The 20,020-nt window shown below is 35.9% G+C and overlaps 1 protein-coding gene across 2 annotated transcripts in view; it reads left to right on the forward strand.

Moving 5' to 3' along the window:
• The window catches only part of TMEFF1 (transmembrane protein with EGF like and two follistatin like domains 1), a 133,552-nt gene that overhangs the window by 72,942 nt on the left and 40,590 nt on the right, over positions 1–20,020 (forward strand). For both annotated transcript variants that reach the window (XM_072596695.1, XM_072596696.1), the window contains exons 5-6: positions 8,736–8,832; positions 19,495–19,643. In XM_072596695.1, coding sequence (XP_072452796.1) covers positions 8,736–8,832; positions 19,495–19,643 — 246 coding nt within the window. The remainder of the gene's footprint in view (positions 1–8,735; positions 8,833–19,494; positions 19,644–20,020) is intronic.

Genomic DNA, 20,020 nt, shown 5'->3' on the forward strand with positions numbered 1-20,020 from the left:
TCTTCTGAACCTTGTTCTGGTCTCTTACGTATATTTTTTTAATGCTTCATTGGTAGTCTTTTCTTCCTGTCTTTCTTTCTTTCTTTTTTGGGGGTATCACTACCCACATATTCTCCCCCAAACTCCTAAAACTTCTAAAAAAGAAAAACTTCTCCCTCTTATAAGAAATAAGCACAGTCAAGCAAAACAAATTCACACATTGACTATGTCTGGAAATGTATTTCTCATTTTGTACCTCTAGGTCATCACTTTTCTGCTAAGAGATGGAAAATGTGGTTTATTATCAGACTTTTGAAGTTATGAAGTTATGACTGAGTATTACATTGATTAGAGTTCCTAAGTCTTTTTCCTTTATAATATTGTCATCATAAATTATTCTTCTGGTTCTTCTCCATACTGTATCAGTTCATACAAGTTCTAATAATTTCTTATAGCATATTAATATCACATTTGTATATCATAATTTTTTCAGCCATTCTTCAATTAATTGGTACCTACTTAGTTTTCAGTTCTTTGCTACAACAAAAGAGAAAGTACTGCAATAAATATTTTTGTAAATATAGGACCTTTCCCTCCATATTTGACTTTTTTTTTTTTTGCTACACATAGGCCTAATATTGGAATCTCTGGACCAAAGGTATGATTTAGTGACTTTTTGGACATAGTTCTAAATTTCTTCCCAGAATGGTTGGATCAATGCATAGCTGTAACAAGTAGGGCTTTAGTGTGCCTGCCCTCACAAGCCTTTCTAACAATCACAATCTCCTCTTTTTTCTCATGTTTTCTAGTTTAATAAGTGTGAAGTAGAACCTTAGGGTTGTTCTGATTTGCATATCTGTTATCATTAGTGATCTGGAGCAGTTTTCATATGGTTATTGATAGCTTGCCTTTCTTCTTTTAAGAATTACCTGTTCATATGCTTTGCCCATTTATCTGGTGGGGAATAGTTCTTGTTCTTCCATATTTGGATATATTGAGATATGTATTTTGAATATATATTTTATCAGAGGAATTTTCTACAAAGCTTTTTCCCCCATCGTTAACTATTTCCTTTGGGGGAATATTCTTGGTGAGCTGAGGACTTTCTGGGATTTGGGGGCATAGATGAGAATATTCATAAAGCTCTAGTCTCCTAAATTCATCACCCTTTAATGAAGTCTTGTGGGTAAACATAGTATAATGGAATGTACTAGACTTAAAAAAGAAGCAAGAACGATTCTTGACTCTGCTGCTTACTCACTGGACAAACATGAGTCACTTCAACTTCTTGAGTTTGATTTTCCTCATTGGTAAATGGGAATAATAGTAATTTCCCTGTCATCCTCACAGAAGTTATGAGGAACAAATAAGAATATGTGTAAAGTGATATATGAATGTGAGCCACAAAAGGCAAAAATGTAGGAATGTTAAATTTATCAACTTGATCTATCATAGAAATAAAATATATAACAGGAAGGATAATATATCAGTGCTACATGAAATACAGGTAGTTTGAATAACTGTTGTTGTTGAGTCATTTCAGCCATGCCCGACTCTTCGTGACCTCTTTTGGGGTTTTCTTGACAAAGATATTGGAGTGGTTCCTTTTCCAACCTGTTTTCCAGAGATAAAAGAATTAAAGCAAACAGGGTTAAGTGACTTACCCAGGGTCACACAGCTAATAAGTATCTGAGGCCAGATTTGAACTCATCATGAAGATGAGTGTTTCTGATTCCAAGCCCAGTGCTCTATCTACAACACCACCTTGAATAACTATAGGGGCTCTCAATACCCTCTATTAGAATATTATAGCTAAAACAAACAATAAATAAATTATCAGGAAAGAAAATGAGGAATACAGTGAATTCAGCTTATACTGTGAATGCCAGCTAAAGCTCTTAAGCCCTGACGGGGTAAAATGGATTTAAAAAACAGATGGGGCCCAACAATTCTTGGACAAAGAAGGGACATGTCTGCTGCAGTTCATTGTTCTCTCCTGGGTCACATTCCCGGGCAGCAGTGAGAAAAACATGACAAATATCTCTATGGTCTTCAGTTTCTTGCTGAGACTTCATAATCATTGGAGATAATTTTAGGCTCCTTTTGTGTCCATTTGGATGACCAAAAGTGAGTAGCTGTCATCTATTTTGGCAGGGTTTTTTTTTGGGGGGGGGGGTGCTCTCTGTTATATTTGTTATCTTGTATGTGTGCAGAAACATGCTAGATGACTAGTGGATTGAGTCTGGAATCTGAATTGAGTCTGGAATCAAAAAGACTCGAGTTCCAGTCTGGTCTTAGATATGTATTAACTGAGTGACCTTGAACTAATCACTAAACTTCTTTTTGCCTCAGTTTGCTTAACTGAAAAATGGGGATAATAATAGTACCTGCTTGCCAGGCTTGACATGAAGAACAAATGAGAGGGTGTGAATAAGATACTAAAAGCCAATGATACAGGTATGGACTGGTTGAAGAGAGGAGGGGTAGAGGCATAGGACAGACCATTCCAGTTATACATTACTAGTGTAGATCCCATTTTGGTTTTTTCCCCAAATTAATTTTCCTTTGCAAATTAGAAGAGGCAATAAAGAGAAGGAAAAAGTAAAAGAGGCTATGGTAGAGGAAAAGACCTGATTAACAGTCATGAATGTGAATGGAATGGACTTGTCCATAGAATGGAGAAAGGTAGCAGATTGAATTAGAAATAAGTTGTTTATAAAAAGCCCACTTGAAATATATTCATATGCAATTAAAAGGAGGGGATAAAGCAGAATTTATTATTTATCAGGTGAATCTAAAAAAGTGGGAATGGCAATCTTGATTTCAGAAAAGGCAGCAGTAAAAATAGACCTGGTTAAAAGATGAAAAGGGAAACTCCGTTATGCTTAAAAGAGCCATAGATTCTCATCACTTAATATGTATGTAAGTAATGCATAGAATTTAAGTAATGAAAGGAAAAATACTAATTGAGCTACAGGGAACAATAGCAAGTAAAAACATTAATAACTCGGAACCTCTGTGCATTGCTTTCACACCTAGAAAAAATAGTAAAAAAAAAATAGAGCTTATGGACCTAAGTACAATTTGAGAAACATTAAAGATGAGAGCTCTCTTGATAATTAAATGGGATTTTAGAAGAATTCTTAGATTTCTTAAATTTGCTTAGTTCCTTTACAAAAATCAACCAAATACTAGGACATTAAAGACACACCGCACACGCACACGCACACTCACAGAAAACCAGAAATGTTAAGCTATCTCTTATTGACCTCAACTTAATAAAAAATTATAATCAACAAAGCGGTCAAACTTAAATGAAGACAAAATCATTCTAATCATATAGATCAAAGAACAAATCAGAAAAATGAGGCTACATACCAAAACTTTTGGGAGGCAGCCAAAGCAGTCATTAAGGGAACATTTATATCTCTAAGTGCTGTTTCAGCAAAAAGAGAAAGAACAAATCAAAGAATTGGGCAGGCAATTAAAAAAACCCAAGAAAGCAAGAGAGCATTAAAAACCAATTTAGACACATATAAATTCAAAGAAATCAAAAAAGAGACAAAAATGAAAATAAATTCACTGAATTGATAAAATAGGAACCTATTTAAAAAATAAACAATTTATTTATTTGACAAAAAAGAAGAAAACCTAATTAATCAAATAAGAAAAGGAAAAGGAATATCCACACATTATGAAGAAGAAATAAAGGAAGTCGTTAGAATTATTTTACTCAAATATGCTAACAAAATTGATCAGAAAAGTTGATGGATACTTACAAAAATGTAAATTAAAAGAACAAGAAATAGATCCTCAAACTCAGCAAAACTGAGTGTTATAAATGAGTTATCAAAGTAAAATAAAAAGCCCAAGTCCAGATGAATTTATAACTGAATTATATCGGACATTGAAAGAAGTTTATTCCAATATACATTTTTTCAAAAATAAAAAATTTGTGTGATAATGAGTAGATAATTAGTTAACTGTGCAAAGAATTTTTCAGTAAATTCCTCTGACAAAGGTCTAAAATTCAAGATATAGAAGGTATTGATGTAAATACAGAAGAACAAGAGCTATTCCCTTATAGATAAGTGGTCAAAGGATATATCTAGGTAATTCTTAAAAGAATAAGAGCAAATCAGTAAGACCACATGAAAAAGGTGCTTCAAATCACCTCACCATGTTGTAAGGGACAAATGAGATAGTATTTATTAAAGCCTGAACACAATGCCTAGCCCACAAGAAGTGCTATTAGCTATTATATTATTATAAATGAAAATCTGAGGTTCTACCTCACACCCATCAGACTGTCAAAAATGATGAGAGAGTGAAAATGTTAACTGCTGGTGATGGAAGGAAAAGTCACTAATGTGCTTTTGGTCAAGTTTTAGTAATTCATATTTTCTCTCATTTTAAAAAATGAATGTTTTTAAATTTAAAATTTAAATTTAAAAATGTTTAAAAAAAATCCCAAAAGTCATTAGCTGTACTTACCCTTTGATCCGGTAATACTGCTACAAGTATATGCCCAGATATGTCAGAGGCAGAAGAAAAGGATCCTTATGTGCAAAAATGTTTATACCAACACTTTTTATTATAGCAAAGACCTGAAAAGAAGTGGGTGTATATCAATTGGTGACATATGAATATAACTGAATATTAATGAACTTTAAGAAATGAGAAGTGTGTCTTTAGAGAAACCTGGGAAGGACACTTACATGAACTGGTGAAGAGTGAAGTGATCAGAACCAGGAGAGCAATGTATACAACGACTACAACGTTTGAAAAAACTCAGACGTCAGTGGAAAGACCAACATGAGTCATGCTTTCCTACCTCTTGGCAGAGAGCTGATGACCTGAAGGTGCAAAAGATGCAAAACGGTACATGGCCAGCGTATTGATTCATTTTGCTTGAGTATACTTACTTATTAGGGCAGCTAGGGGATGCAGTGGATAGAGCAGTAGGCATGGAGTCAGGAAGATCTGAATTCAAACCCAGCTGCAGACACTTACTGGATGAGTGACCCTGGGCAAGTCACTTCACCCTGTTTGCCTCAGTTTCCTCATCTGCCAAATGAGCTGGAGAAGGAAATGGCAAACCACTCCAGTATCTTTGCCAAGAAAACTCCAATGGGGTCCCAAAGAATTGGACATAATTGAAAATGACTGAACAGCAAAATACTAACTTATTACAAAGGAGTGACTCTAGGGTTAGAGGTGGATATTTGTTGTGTGATGATAATATGCATTCAAAGAAGAGGAGGGCAAGAAGCTCAGACAAGCAGGGAAATTTTGTTACTATTGTGATAAATTTAAGATGCAATTTAAAAATACACTTGAAGACAGAACTTTCTGTGTAATCCTCTTTTCTTGTTTGCTGACATTTGTTAAATTCATAACAAAAAGAAACTTTTTTTTTAAAAGAAAGCACGCTGAACTCTCAGTTACAGAATTCATCTCACATCCAAGCTATGCTACTTACCAGTGAAACTTTAACCTCAGTTTCTTCATCTGTAAAATGGATGGTTAGATTAGATGACTTCTGAAATTTCTTCCAAATTCTACAGCTATGATTCTCTGTCTCTGTCTCTGTCTCTCTGTCTCTGTCTCTGTCTGTCTGTCTGTCTGTCTGTCTGTCTCTCTCTCTCTCTCTCTCTCTCTCTCTCTCTCTCTCTCTCTCTCTCTCCCTCCCTCCCTCCCTCTGTCTGTACACACATACACAATTCTGACAAAATACCAGGTACCAAAGTACAAAAGCAACCAGGTTTGGTTTTTGTAGTACTCTAAAGTGATTCTCCCCTTGATACCTCTCTTTAGTGCCCCTCCATCAACCGTCATCCTTTTAGGTGAACTTCCTTGGCTAGATTGTGATTTATCCTCAATACATTCCACTTACAGCTTACAGCAGCAGTCAGGCTAAGCCAAGACATATATCATAAGACTTTATAAAAAGGTAAAAGAAATAGAGCAAAGGAAAATAGGAAAAAGAAAGCCATTAAAATGAAAACAGACAAATGAAATAATTTTTTAAAAAAGAATTGGGCCAATAAAATCAAGAGTTAGTTTCTCCGAAAGAGTAATAAAATTGATAACCAACTTTTTCAAATGAGAGAAAATATGAATTACTAAAATTAATTAAGAGAAAAGAACATAAGATTGAAATAAAAGAATCGGGTAGTCCCTGCTGTAAAAATAAAGCTGTTTTTCATGCAGGGAATGCTGTGTCTAGGAGCTATCTCTGAAGATTGCCTACAGCAGAAGAAAAGCTGATGTTAGCACCACATGCTGTAGCTCAATCATTCATCACAGTTAGCAGATCCAGTTCTATATCATTCTCTTTGTGTAACATCATACCTGCTGGGATACCCAATTTCTTAAACTCTTGCCTAGCCTCAGACCCTTGGATACCTTCACCGCCACATTGCTGACCTGTTCTAGCATCTGAGACATACTTCCCTCCTCCGAGTCTTTGCTGAGTACCTCATGGCAATGGACTCATTCCAAGTGACCAATCTCTTGCTTATGCTTTCTTATTAACTGAGAGGCTACCATTGTAGATTGTCCCACACAGACCAGCCTTTTCTACTGGAATTGCAGCCCGTAGCATGGTCAAACTGCTTCTTAATTACGCCAAAAAATGTTCAAATCTCCATGGCCTCCTAAAACAGAAGAATATATTTATAATTTAGAGAACCCAAATTAAATGAATGCTTATTTGCAAAAATATAAAATATTTAAACTGTTTCAATAGGAAATGGGCAACTTGGGAAGAATAATTTTTAGAGGAAGAATGAACAGTAACCTATGTTTGAATAGTGCCCTAGGGTTAGACATGAATTTTTCTCACAGCAACCTTGTGAAGCAGGTAGTGAAGGTACTAGTTGCTTCACAAATGCAGAGAAATGCATTGTACAAGTAAAGAAACTGAGCTTATAAGAGATTAAGTGATCTGACCAGGATTAAGCAAATATGTGAGCCAGGTTTGATACTGAGGTCTCCCTAAATCCAGTTGCATCACTCTAGGCATTTTGGCAGGAAGTAAAATTATTACTCCTTTCTCCCCACATTATCTTGGCTAGAGGAGTTCACAGGAGAAATCTGTGAATGTTCTTGGGACAAATAGTTCCTTTATTATACAGTGTTTCTAAACACAGGAAATGATGACATTCTGTGAAATTCTTTTTACATGACAAATGTGATAATCATTCCAAAACCAGACAAAGACAATATTTAAATAGAAAATTATAGGTTCATAAATATAGATGCAAAAAAATCTTAAATAAAACTTTAGCACCAGAATACAGCGATAATAGCTGGCATATGGTATTTTGTATGCATTAACACATCTGATCCTCACTGGGTTTTCCCTATTCATCAGTACTATCCTTATTTTTAAAATGGAAAAACTGAGGCCCAGAGAGCTTGAATAATAATAGCATTTGCATAGTACTTACTATGTGCCAGACATGTACAATTACTATCCTATTTGATCCTCATAATTTCATCTTGAGGTGTAGGGTATATTCAGGGAGGACCAGTACCTTTGGTGTGATGGCTATACAGAGGCAGATTTTGGCTTAATACAAGGAAGATCTTCCTAAAAGTTAAATCTGTTCAAAAAAGGACCTGAAAGTATTCAGACTTCTGCCCATCAGGAGTATTATCAATGGGATTCCTATACATCTAAGCTTCCTTCCAACTGCAAAATTCTAAGATTTTGTCATCTTCCCATTAGGTCTATGCCCTTGAGACATTGCTAGTCTAGGCAAGGAATAACAGCAGTTCTAATAACTCACATTTATTAAGGTTTGCAGAGCACTTTGTTCACAGCAAGTCCGTTTGGGAGGTAGTATAAATATTGTTATTCAAAGAGACACGGAGAAATTAAGCACTTTGTCTAATGTCACACATCTAGTCATGTGTCAGGGAAAATATTGAATTCAGGCCTCCTTCCTGCATAGCCAGTGTTCTTTCCATGATACAAAATATGTTTCTCTTCTACATAGCCCCAAATCCTTGAAGAGGTTGGGGGTTCCTAGAATTTGTTTCCTGGACCAAAGATGTCCCTTCAAATTATTTTTAGAGCAACAATTGGCCTCATATTGGCCCAGACCTAAAGCCATTGACTTGCCTTAGATGTAGGATATACAGTGGGGAAGGGTAAGAAGAGAGGGAATATAGTAGTTCAGTAGTGCTAATTTCAATACTGTTGAGCCAACTTTTCATGCCCCAATTTGGGGTTTTCTTGGCAAAGATACTGGCATGGTTTGCCATTTCCTTCTCCAGCTCACTTTATAAATGAGAAAACTAAGGCAAACAGGGTGAAGTGACTTGCCCAGGATCACACAGCTAGTAAGTGTCTGAGGGTGGATTTGAACTCAGGAGCGTGAGACTTCCTGATTCCCTGCCCAGTGCTCCATTCACCACACCACCTAGCCACCCCTAACTGTATGAACCCGGGCAATAATATGAACATCAAGTATAAACGTTCAGTGAAGGTGCTTGCAAATGTTGTCATGCTTCAGTGTATGTCTGGCTAAAGGGATTAGCTGGACAGTGCCAGTTCATTTTTACCTCTCCAACAATGACTGTACAGAATACTAAGATGAAGGGAAGGAGGAAGGAAGCAGAAGGTGTTTTGTAGAATTTGGATACATAGATTTTGGAGATACTGAGCACTGGAAAGAGCTGATATATAAAGTATATGAAAGAGAGAGATTTTTGTTTGACAGTGCAATTTTTTTTTCTTTAAACAGAGGAAGAAGGGTCAGGAACAGAAGTTCATAGGAAACATTCCAAGTGCGGACCTTGCAAATATAAAGCTGAGTGTGACGAAGATGCAGAAAATGTTGGGTGAGTTAACTGAATGAAATAGATTATCTTGCTTTTAAGAGGAAGACAAAGAATGTGTGTGTGTGTGTGTGTGTGCGCGCGCGTGTATACTTAAAAACTTTTATTAAGTTGTAGGAAATATCACCACCTCGTTTATTTGTATATCACCATTTTACTTACATTTCTCCTAATTTCAATTGGTGTTTTTTGGCAAGCTAGAATTCACTACTTATTTGTATTTCATTGTCAGATTAATGCATAGCTAGCCTTCAGTTAATAAAGTATTGGAAACAATTATGATGGCAAGGCAAGTTTCACTAATATCCTCTTTCTCTCCTGCCTCAGCAGGTGTAATAATAAATCCAGAGAGTTTGGGTAATGCCATTCAAATTGAACTTGGGAGCACATTAAAATTCATAGAATTGTGGATTTTCCACTTCTAAAAAGTTTTATGTTTGAAATACAATTTTGTTTCACATACAAAGAAATTCACAGAATGTTTCCTGGTGTGATCATAACTATAAATGGATAGACAAAAATGATGTTTGGGGCAATTCTCTCTCATTTCATTCTCTATTCTGTAGCAAAGGACTACTCATTTCATTGAAAAGCAGTGCTTATGGATATGTTTCAAAACTTAGCATTTTACATTTGGAAATTTTAGAACATTTTGGGAAATTAGATTTTACCTTCCAGCTTTAGAAATTGGGTTAAAATTAGGACAAAAGAAAAAATGGGGAGGAGGGGGAGAAGAAATTAGTTTAAATTGAGGAACACTATAATAATTGAATTGTGTTTATTTATTCTTTAGATATAGAAACAGTGTGTCCTAGTATGTTGAGTTCTGGAACTGGAGTCAAAAAGACCTTGAAACAAAACCTCTCTCTAACAGTTACTGGCTGTGTGATCCTGGACAAGCCATTTAACCTCTGTATACCTTGGGCAGCATCCTAAGATTTATCTTCCAAGTCTTAGAGGCATTGCAATCTGTGCTGGCAGAGGGAATTCTCACATCAGTGGATCCCTACACTGATAAAAATCACAAATCTATCGCCGATTATTTAGATGCTGAGAATTCATAGACATGCTTAGAAGGTGTTTCATTTTGCATCACATTATGAAAGAGCTTTGTTTACCAGGATTATTGTATTAGACCATCCTCCAATTGTCCATAAACGTAACTTTAAAAAGTGAAGTTCAGCTTTGTTATTCTTAACTTTAAAATAATGAATCTTTCATGCAGTATCCTCCATTGGAAGAAACAATATTAATTACTTTTTCTTTTCTGGATTCCTGCAGTCCTAGGGTACTCATGAAGAAAACGTTAGATAAGAAAATCCCTTTGCTAAGGGTACCAAAATATAATCTGGACCAAGACCCATAAGTATAGCTGGACTACATCTCTAACATAGCACTCACAGATTGGCATCCACTCAGGGAGAGAACCACATGCAGGTTCTAGGGTATTCTGTGGGCCCACACTCCTAATACTCATGAGAGCTCCTGAGCACCAATCAGTGTGATTACCTTTAACAGTCAGCCAGGACACAAAACTAGCTCAAAGCAAAGGAATTTACTAAGATGACCTACTGATAATAATAGCTACAAAATATTCTCTCTGTAATCCTGGACAGTTTCTCCCACATATACATACAGCATCAGTGGGAAAAATGTGAAGTGCACAAGCAAGGAATACACGTCCTCAAGGCACTCACACATCTGGTATTACTGGACGTCATTATCCTTTCCTTGGGGTTGTCCCACTGGGCGCAGCATCTTAATACCTCATTACCTTTGTCATCTTCTCTTTGTTTTCTATGATCAGATCAACTGGGATGGGGAGAGAGGTGGGAACCAATTCTCTCCTACTTTCATAAATTAATTTTGAATGATTATAAATAATAATTTTATATACATAATTATTATGAATGATTATAACAGAGCAAATAACACTTTTCTCAATTTTATATACCAATTGAATACAGATGAATAATTTACAAGGAATCCTGGTTCATGTAAAGTCACATAGCTATTTAAAATGATTCCTCAATCATAATATCATAGATATAGAAGGGGAAGAAATCTCTTAAGATTCAACCTTTTCATTTTATTGACCAGAAAAAGGAAGCATTCAGAAGCTAAGTGAATTGCCCAGGGTCACAGAGTCACTAATAGTTCGTCTGAGGCAGGATTGGAACTTTGGTCTCCCTGACATCAAGGCCATAAATATATAAAGAGATACACGTATACTCAGAGAATGAAAATTAGGCCTAAATGAGATATTAATCCATTTATTCCTAAAAGGTATTTCCACTGAGTGTTTTTGTTTTTGTGTGTATTTGTGTGTATGTAAACAGTATGTGTGCAGGTATGTATCTCCACTATACCAGCTATCTACCTCAACATTAAGTTTTTTTAAAAAATAAATTTTTATTTGAAATTACATCATTCTATTGCTATCTCCAGCAATGCTTTATATTCAATAACTTTGCAGAGAAAAAGAAAAAGTATTGGTGTTTTTTACATTAACAATAGCTATAGCTGAGAATCCATGAAGATCTTTGCAGCAGAGCAAGGTCCTGTTTGAAGGTATGAGCTATGAAGAGCTCAAGTCCTATATAACTTTATTTAATTTGAAGACATCCCCTTATTCCATTAGAATTACAAAAGGAGTTTGTTGGTATAAAAACATCTAAAATAGAATTCCTAATAAGGCATGGTCTAGGATAATAGGATTGAGAACCTCCTTATGACTTTTTAAAACAGATTATGTGGACAGAAGGGCTATATTTACAGAAAGTTATCTACATCCATATGGACCCAGAGTCACTCATTACTCCCGTTCTAAGAAAGAATGCTGTTTCCTATAAAAATTCCCAGCATACTTATTACATAGTAGTGAGGGGTTCTCCCCCCCACTCCCCCACCCCCCCACCGCCTCCTATTAGTGCCATTAAATGCTCCATATCTGTTTGTTTAGCCCTATTTTTGCATCGTTCTTCAGTTTTAATGGGTTGCTTGCTTTCTTCACATTTTTCCTGTCCACAGTAATACCAATCTGCTTTACCTTCCCTTTCCTTTTTAATGAAATCTTGAAACATAATTTGCATTAGTACAGACATTTGGCAGTACATTCTTGTGTATGTCTTTCAGATTCACATTTTATTCTGCTGCTAAGTGGCTATTTCTATGTCAGACCTAGCGGTATATTAACGTAGTTCAATTTGAGTGCTTGGAGTGAGACTTCTGCATCAAAATGATTTCAATTTCTGAGTTATAAATGACACAAAAATGTTTACTGAGAGATATCATTTAATAAAATAAATACCTCAAATGGCATTTGAGGTCAGAGGGAATGGTGTCAAATAGCCAAAACTAAATAACTTTATTACATTAATTGGTGAAAATCCTAATGCTCAACAGTTTTTGAACTAGAAATTTCACTTTGGTAAATAGGTCATGGCTATGAGGATGGGCCACAATGGGATATAATCCCAAACTGTATCTTTTAGGTTCAGTGAGGAAATAATGTGACTGTTATCCCAGGAAGATGCACCAGAAGAGAGTAAGAAAAAAGAAATCATGACAGAGTACTACACTATCTACTCCTTTTCTTGTGAATTGGGTGTATAGGATTTAGAGTTCATTTTACAAATGAGAAAGCGGAAGCCCAAAGAGATGAAGGGACCTGTCCAAGGTCCTTTGGGTAGCTGGATTTGAACCGGGGTCCTCTAACTAAAACTCTAGTATTCATATATATATATATGTATATATATATATATATACATATATATATATGTATATGTATACATATATATATATATAGAGAGAGAGAGAGATTCACCATAAATAAATAATACACTTAATTCTACAATTCTTTTCCATTTTCCTCAATCATCATTCTAGTGATCAGTTTCTACATGCTCAGTTCCAAAATCCCAGCTTTTCCTTGACTAGGGTTTAGGATTGACTCTGTTTTTCATGTTTCCTTTGTGTCAGATGGTGCTGATAACTATTTCTCGACAATAAATATAAGCGTATTTCATTGTTATGATTTAGCTGGTCTTACTTTCTAAGAGCCAGATTCACATGATTAGAAATACAGTATATACACATGCCATTCTCAGATACATCTCTGAATGAGACCAATAACTTCACAGAAAAAAGCTGCAGAGGAAACTGAGATGCATAGAGGTGAAGTGACTTGTCCAAGGTCATGCAATTAGCAAACAGTCGAGCCAAGAGTCACCCATGTTTCCAGACTCCAAGTTCGGTCATTTCTCCACTGTATCTTACTGCCTCTGCTTGTGAACAGTAAAGAGGTAATACCCAAGCATAGCTGTCAGCCAGAAGCAATGCATTTAGCTCAAGGTATCTGTACTTTAAATATTAGACATCAGTGGTGCAAAATTGTTGCTGAGATTGTCCTTTTCTGTTTCCTAGAGTCTAGTGTGGTTAAATATATACAGAGACACAGATTCAGAGAATAAAATCTTAGGCACAAATGAGATGCTGACCCATTTATTCCTAAAAGTTGTTTTCACTGAGGGTATGTGTATGTGTGTGTGTGTGTGTGTGTGTGTGTGTGTGTGTGTGTGTGTACAGGGGATCATGGATTGGGTAGAGGATTCAGAATTACATTAACTTTAAAGACCTTTCCAAATTTAAGATTCTTTCATCTATTACTATCCCTTTTTGACTTTTCTCATGCAATTCTCTTGCATAGATACTGTTCCCCTTTCCCTCTGCCAAATTGTGTCATTGTGTCTTTCCCCTCCTTCATAACTCATCTTCATTTTAAAAACCTACTTAATTAGTTAATTCCTAATACTGCCACCTACCCCATACATACCAACTCTCTTTTTTTTCTAAATAAATTTTATTGGTGTCTTTTCTTCTTACATTATGATCATTTCTGGATATCCCTTCATACTCATCCTCCCACAGTCGATAAGCTTTCCTTTACAATAAAGGAAAAAAAGAGAAAGCAAAACTAATTGACACAATGAGTGCTTCTGAGAGCCTGTGACATTCCACTCCTCGTTTCCCCACCTCTCTACTGAAAGGAAGGGGGTGAATTTCTTTATCTCTTCTCCAAGGTTCTAAGAGGGCTCATTATGCTTACTCAGCATTTAACAACATTATTCAGCATTTTCATTTACATTATCAGTCTTTAGCGTACACACTTTCTCTGATCACTCCATTTCTTCTAGTTCCTCTGGACCTTGAATACTTTTGTTTCACACCTGTATATAAGCTGCTCTGTAAATGTCTATTTAAAAAAATACATCTTTGATATCTTTCTAAATCATCTAGATTTCCTCCTGTAGCCTTCCCTTTCCCCTTCCAGATATCCATCCCTTATAAAAGATTTTTCCTAAAGAAAAAGGGGGGGAGGGATCAGCAAAATTGATCAATTCATCAAAAAAAATATAACATTATATGCAATGTTCCACACCCATGGACCTTTGCAAAGAAATGGGAGGAGATGTCTTTTCGTATCTCTTCTTTAAAAACCAAGCTAATTCTTTATAGTTTTGCAAAATTCATTTTTGATTATTCTTTTTTCCCTTGTTATAGTCATTGTACATTTTTTTGGTTCTATTTTAGTTCATGTAAATCTTAGCATGCTTCTCTGTGTGTCAGCTTTAACACCACAGTAATATTCTATTACTTTCATGTATTTCATCTTGTTTAGCCATTCCTAATCAATGGGCATCTACTTTATTTCCAGTTCTTTGTTACCACAAAGAATGTTACTATAAATGTTTCAGGGTATGTGAACCTTTCTTTTTGTTAATGACCTTCTTGGGGTATTTTCCTGGCAGTGGACAAGGGATATGGACATTTTAGCCACTTTATTCATATAATTCCAAATTGATTTCTAGAAGGGGTTATGCTAACTTATAGCTACACCAGTGTATTGGTGTGCCCATCTTTCCATATAAATGTTCTTTTAAGTGTTTTATCAAGGTTTATATTCCCAAATAGAGAACAGAGAATTTCATTTTAGGGGATGTTTCATATTTCTTTTTATTCTTATCATAGTAGCCAGTAGAAGACAAGATAAAAGAGATTTTCAACAAATGGTGTTCAATGATTTATGAAATTATTTAATTGCTTTGATTGGCTGTGGACCTTAGGAAATTCCAGAGGAGATAATTGGTATAATTTTACCTGTACATGAAAGGAAGTTAGCATCATACTCTTGCCAGTAAGAAATTCTTCCTAAGACTCTCATGTTTTTCAGTACTTTCCCCAGTGACACTGTCAATTTAATTCAACAAATGTCATATATATAGATGTAGATATAGAATATAATTTATTCTTCAGTTTTCAACATTCACTTCCACAGGAATTTGAATTCCAAATTTTCTCCCCATCTTTCCCCACCCCCACCCCAGGTTATTGTGCACCCCATCCACCTATTCTTCCAGTCTGTCCTCCTTTCTATTACTCTTCTTTTTTCCATCCCCTTCTCCTCTATTTTCCTGTAGGGCAAAATAGATTTTTATACCCCATTGCCTGTACATCTTATTTCCTAGTTGCATGCAAAAACAATTTTTAACATTCATTTTTAAGGCTTTGAGTTCCATATTCTCTCCCTCCTCTCTCCCCACCCACCCTCATTGAGAAAGCAATCAATTCAATATAGGTCATACGTGTGTAGCCATGCAAAACACTTCCATGACAGTCATATTGCAAAAGACTAACCACATTTCCCTCTGTCCTGTCCTGCCCTCCATTTGTTCCATTCTCTCCCTTGACCTGTCCCCTTACAATAGTGTTTGCTTCTGATTATCCCTTTCCCCAATTTGCTATCCCTTCTATTACCTTCCCTCTCCTATCCTCTTTCTCCCCCTTCCCCATCTTCCTGCAGCGAAAAATAGATTTCCATACCCAAATGAATGTGTGTTATTCCCTGCTTAAGCCAAGTCCCATGAGAGTAAGGCTCACGTATTCACTTTCATCTCCCTCCCTCATCCCCTCCATTGTAAAAGTTCTTTCTTGCCTCTTTTATGTGAGATGATTTGCTACATTCTACTTTTCCCTTTTTCTTTCTCCTAGTACATTTCACTCAACAGTAAATTTTATTTTTTTAGGTATTCTCCCTTCATATTCAGCTCACCCTGCTCCCTCTGTGTACGTATGTGTATATATACATATATATGTATATATACACATACATACACGCACAGCCATATACATGCGTACACATATAATATACACCTACATATATACCCATACACACCTACATATATATATATGTATATATATATATACATATATATACATATATATATATATATATATATATATATATATATATATATATATATATGCCCTATAACTACCCTAATACTGAAAAAGCTGTCATGAGTTACAAGTATCATCTTTCCATGTAGGAATGTAAACAGCTCAACTTTAATGAGTTTCTTAAGGCTTCTCTTTCCTGTTTATCTTTTCATGTTTCTCTTGATTCTTGTATTTGAAAGTCAGATTTTTTTTATTCAGCTCTGGTCTTTTCAACAAGAATGTTTGGAATTCCTCTATTTCATTGAATGACCATTTTCTTCCCCTGAAGTATTATACTCAGTTTTGTTGGGTAGGTGATTCTTGGTTTTAATCCTACTGCCTTTGACCTCTGGAATATCATATTCCAAGTTTTTCAATCCCTTAGTGTAGAAGCTGTTACATCCTGTGTTATCCTGATTGTATTTCCCTAATACTTGAATTGTTTCTTTCTGGGTGTTTGTAATATTTTCTCCTTGACCTGGGAACTCTGGAACTGTTAACTATAATATTCCTACGAGTTTTCCTTTTTGGGTTTCTTTCAGGAGGTGATCAGTGAATTCTTTCCATTTCTATTTTACCATCTGGTTCTAGAATATCAGGGCAGTTTTCCTTGATAATTCCTTGGAAGATGATATCTAGCCTCTTTTTTTGATCATGGTTTTCAGGTAGACCAATAATTTTTAAACTCTTTCTCCTGGATCTATTTTCCAGGCCAGTTGTTTTTCCAATGAGATATTTCATATTGTCTGCTATTTTTTCATTCTTTTGGTTTTGTTTTATAATTTCTTGATTTCTCCTAAAGTCATCGGCTTCCATCTGTTCCATTCTAATTTTTAAAGAATTATTTTCTTCAGTGAGCTTTTGGACCTCCTTTTCCATTTGATCCATTCTACTTTTTTAAGGCATTCTTCTCCTCATTGGTTTTTTGGACCTCTTTTGTTATTTGGGTTAGTTTATTTTTAAAGTTGTCATTTCTTCAGCACTTTTTGAGTCTCCTTTAGCAAGCAGTTGGCTTGTTTTTCATGATTTTCTTGCACTGCTCTCATTTCTCTTTCCAGTTTTTCCTCTACCTCTCTTACTTGATTTTCAGAATCCTTTTTGAGCTCTTCCATGGTCTGAGACCATTGCATATTTTTTTTGGAGGCTTTGTATGCAGAGTCATTAACCTTGCTGTCTTCCTCCAGTTGTATGTTTTGGTCTTCCTCTGGTTGTATACTTTGATCTTCCTCATCTGAAAGCATGGAAGAAAATACCTTTTCACCAAGAAAGTAACCTCCTATAGTCTTATTTTTTCACCCATTTTGGGCATTTTCCCAGCCATTTTCTTGACTTTTGAGTCCTTTGTCAAGTGGAGGGTATACTACCCCAGGCTTCAGAGGTTTTATGCAGCTGTTTCTGAGATATCTCTAGGGATATGTAAGTTCTCAGTTCCTCCAAAGTCACATAATCAAGGAAGAGTTGTTTACTCCTTTCCTGTCCTGCACTCTGGTCTGTGAGCAACCACAAGCACTCTTTTCTGCCCTGGAACTGCAAGTAGCATTCTCTCTCCACAACTGCCACCAATTCTGGCATGCCAGCACTCCTCCTCACTCCAGGACCACCACTCAGGATTGAGACCCAGATCAAATTCTGGATCCCCTCATGTTTTGTAGGCCAAGGACTCCAGAAGCAGCTGCTGCTGCAGCAGTGGCTGTGGCTACATTGGGGCTGGGGCCCAACCACACTCCCCTCTCACTCAGGTAAAAGAGCTTTCCCACTGACTTTAGAAGCTGTCTTTGGCATTTGTGGAATGAGAAATTTACAAACCATAGCAGCTGTCCATGATTCAGCACCCTGAAGCCTGCTCCAGTCCCATATGTGCCAGTGTGGCCCATGCTGGCGTGCACTTTGCTCCAAGCCTGGTGCAATAGATCCGTCTTGTCAGCCTTCCTGTCTTGGGCTGGAAATCTGTTTCATTCTGTCATTTTATGGCTTCTGCTGCTCTAGAATTTGTTTAGAATCATTTTTTAACAGATTTTTTAAGGGCTTTAGGGGAAGAGCTCAAGCAGGTCCATGCTTCTACTCTACCATCTTGGCTCTGCCTCCTTTTTCTCAACAAATGTCTTAAGTGCCTATTCTGGGCAATGCATTTGTTAGGCAAGGAGGGAACTACAAAAATCAATAATACATAATCCATACTCTCCTAGAATTATATTTATAATCTAGTAAAAGGGATAAAAGAGATTCAGAAATTACTAAATTACATGACAATACATACCTTGCATGTAGTAGGCACTTGAGGAATTTTTTTACTGAATTGTTGAACAGAAAAGGCACCAACTATGTTGGCACAAATGCAAGATTACAGGACATATCATTTCTGAATAAAGAGAATTAGAGAAGATTTCACGGAAGAAATAGTATTGGAGCTGGGTCTTGGGTTTCAATATAGAGATGATGGCTGGGTTTGGGGGGGAAAGTGGAGGTGGAGTAGGACACTTCAGCTTTAGGAAATGATGTAAACCAAAGGCAAAGTCAGGAAAGTCCAGGGCAAGGAGGGAAAAGCCTTCAGTTTGACTGGAACAGAGAGTATATGGTAAATAATGATGTGAAATAAGGCTACAAAGATAGGGTGGCATCAAATTGTGTATGTCTTTGAATACTCAACTAAGGAATTTGGACTTTATTTGGAAGGCAGTATGACTATTAAAAAGTTTTGAGTGGAAAAGCGTAGTGACTAAATCAGTGCATTAGGAAGCTCAAATCTGTCAGCAGTATCAGGAGTAGATTGAGGAGAAGGGGTGACAAGAGATGGGGAAAAATCTTAGAAGGCTACTACAGCAATCTAGCAGAGATATAAGTGAGCCTAGATATAATAGCAGAAATGAGAAGGAAGTGTGATATAATAGAAAGAATTAGTTATAATTAACATTAATATAATAATTATTAATTATTTATTATGATAGGAATCAGAGGTCCAGGATTCAAATCTCAGTGACATTGGGTACCATTTTTTAACCCTTCTAAAGCCCCCAGTTCCTGCATTTGTAAAATGATGGCTCTAGATTAGATAATCTTTAAAATTCCTTTCATTTCTAAATCTTGTGGATAGAAATGTGAGGCAAGACATTACAGAGGTAAATTTGAGAGAATGTGGTAACTGATTAAATTAAGTAAGGGAGTGGGAGATATGAAACAATATTCTGATTATGTAACCAGAAGTATCTATATATGTATATGTATATATATAAATGCATGTGTTATATGTATATGTGTGTGTGTATTATATATGTATGTGTGTATATACATACATGCATGCATGTATATACGTATATTTCCAAATACCTTCTATATGACTTTATGGTTTCATGTTTTAAGGATTAGCTAAGTTTGTATGTTTTTCACTAGGTGTGTATGTAACATAGACTGCAGTGGATACAGTTTCAATCCTGTCTGTGCTTCTGATGGGAGTTCCTACAACAACCCATGCTTTGTTCGAGAGGCATCATGTGTGAAACAAGAGCAGATCGATATAAGACATCTTGGACACTGCACAGGTAAATTTTTATTTTATTTTTCCACTGAAGTTCCTAAATGATACATATCTTTAATTCTCTCTGCAAAATTGGATGGTTTTCAAGACAGAAAATGAAAACTTTTAATTCGTGTACCACTTCCTTGTAAGAGTCAGGATTTTAGTTCATGGACATTTCTTTGTATTCTTGTGGTTTTTTATACTTCATGAATTTTATTCACTTACTTGTCAAGAGATGAACTATTGCATCTTGCTCGTTTATTTATTCGCTAGACTCCAATTGTTGGAAAATCCAGAGTTCTGAAAAATCCTAGTTCTGTCTTCTTTCATGGTTCAACTCAGGTGTCACATTCTCTGTAGAGGTTTCCCTGATCCCTGCTACAGGTTTCCTCTCCTTCC

This window comes from Notamacropus eugenii, chromosome 3 (assembly GCF_028372415.1).
Source record: "Notamacropus eugenii isolate mMacEug1 chromosome 3, mMacEug1.pri_v2, whole genome shotgun sequence".
NCBI lineage: Eukaryota > Metazoa > Chordata > Mammalia > Diprotodontia > Macropodidae > Notamacropus > Notamacropus eugenii.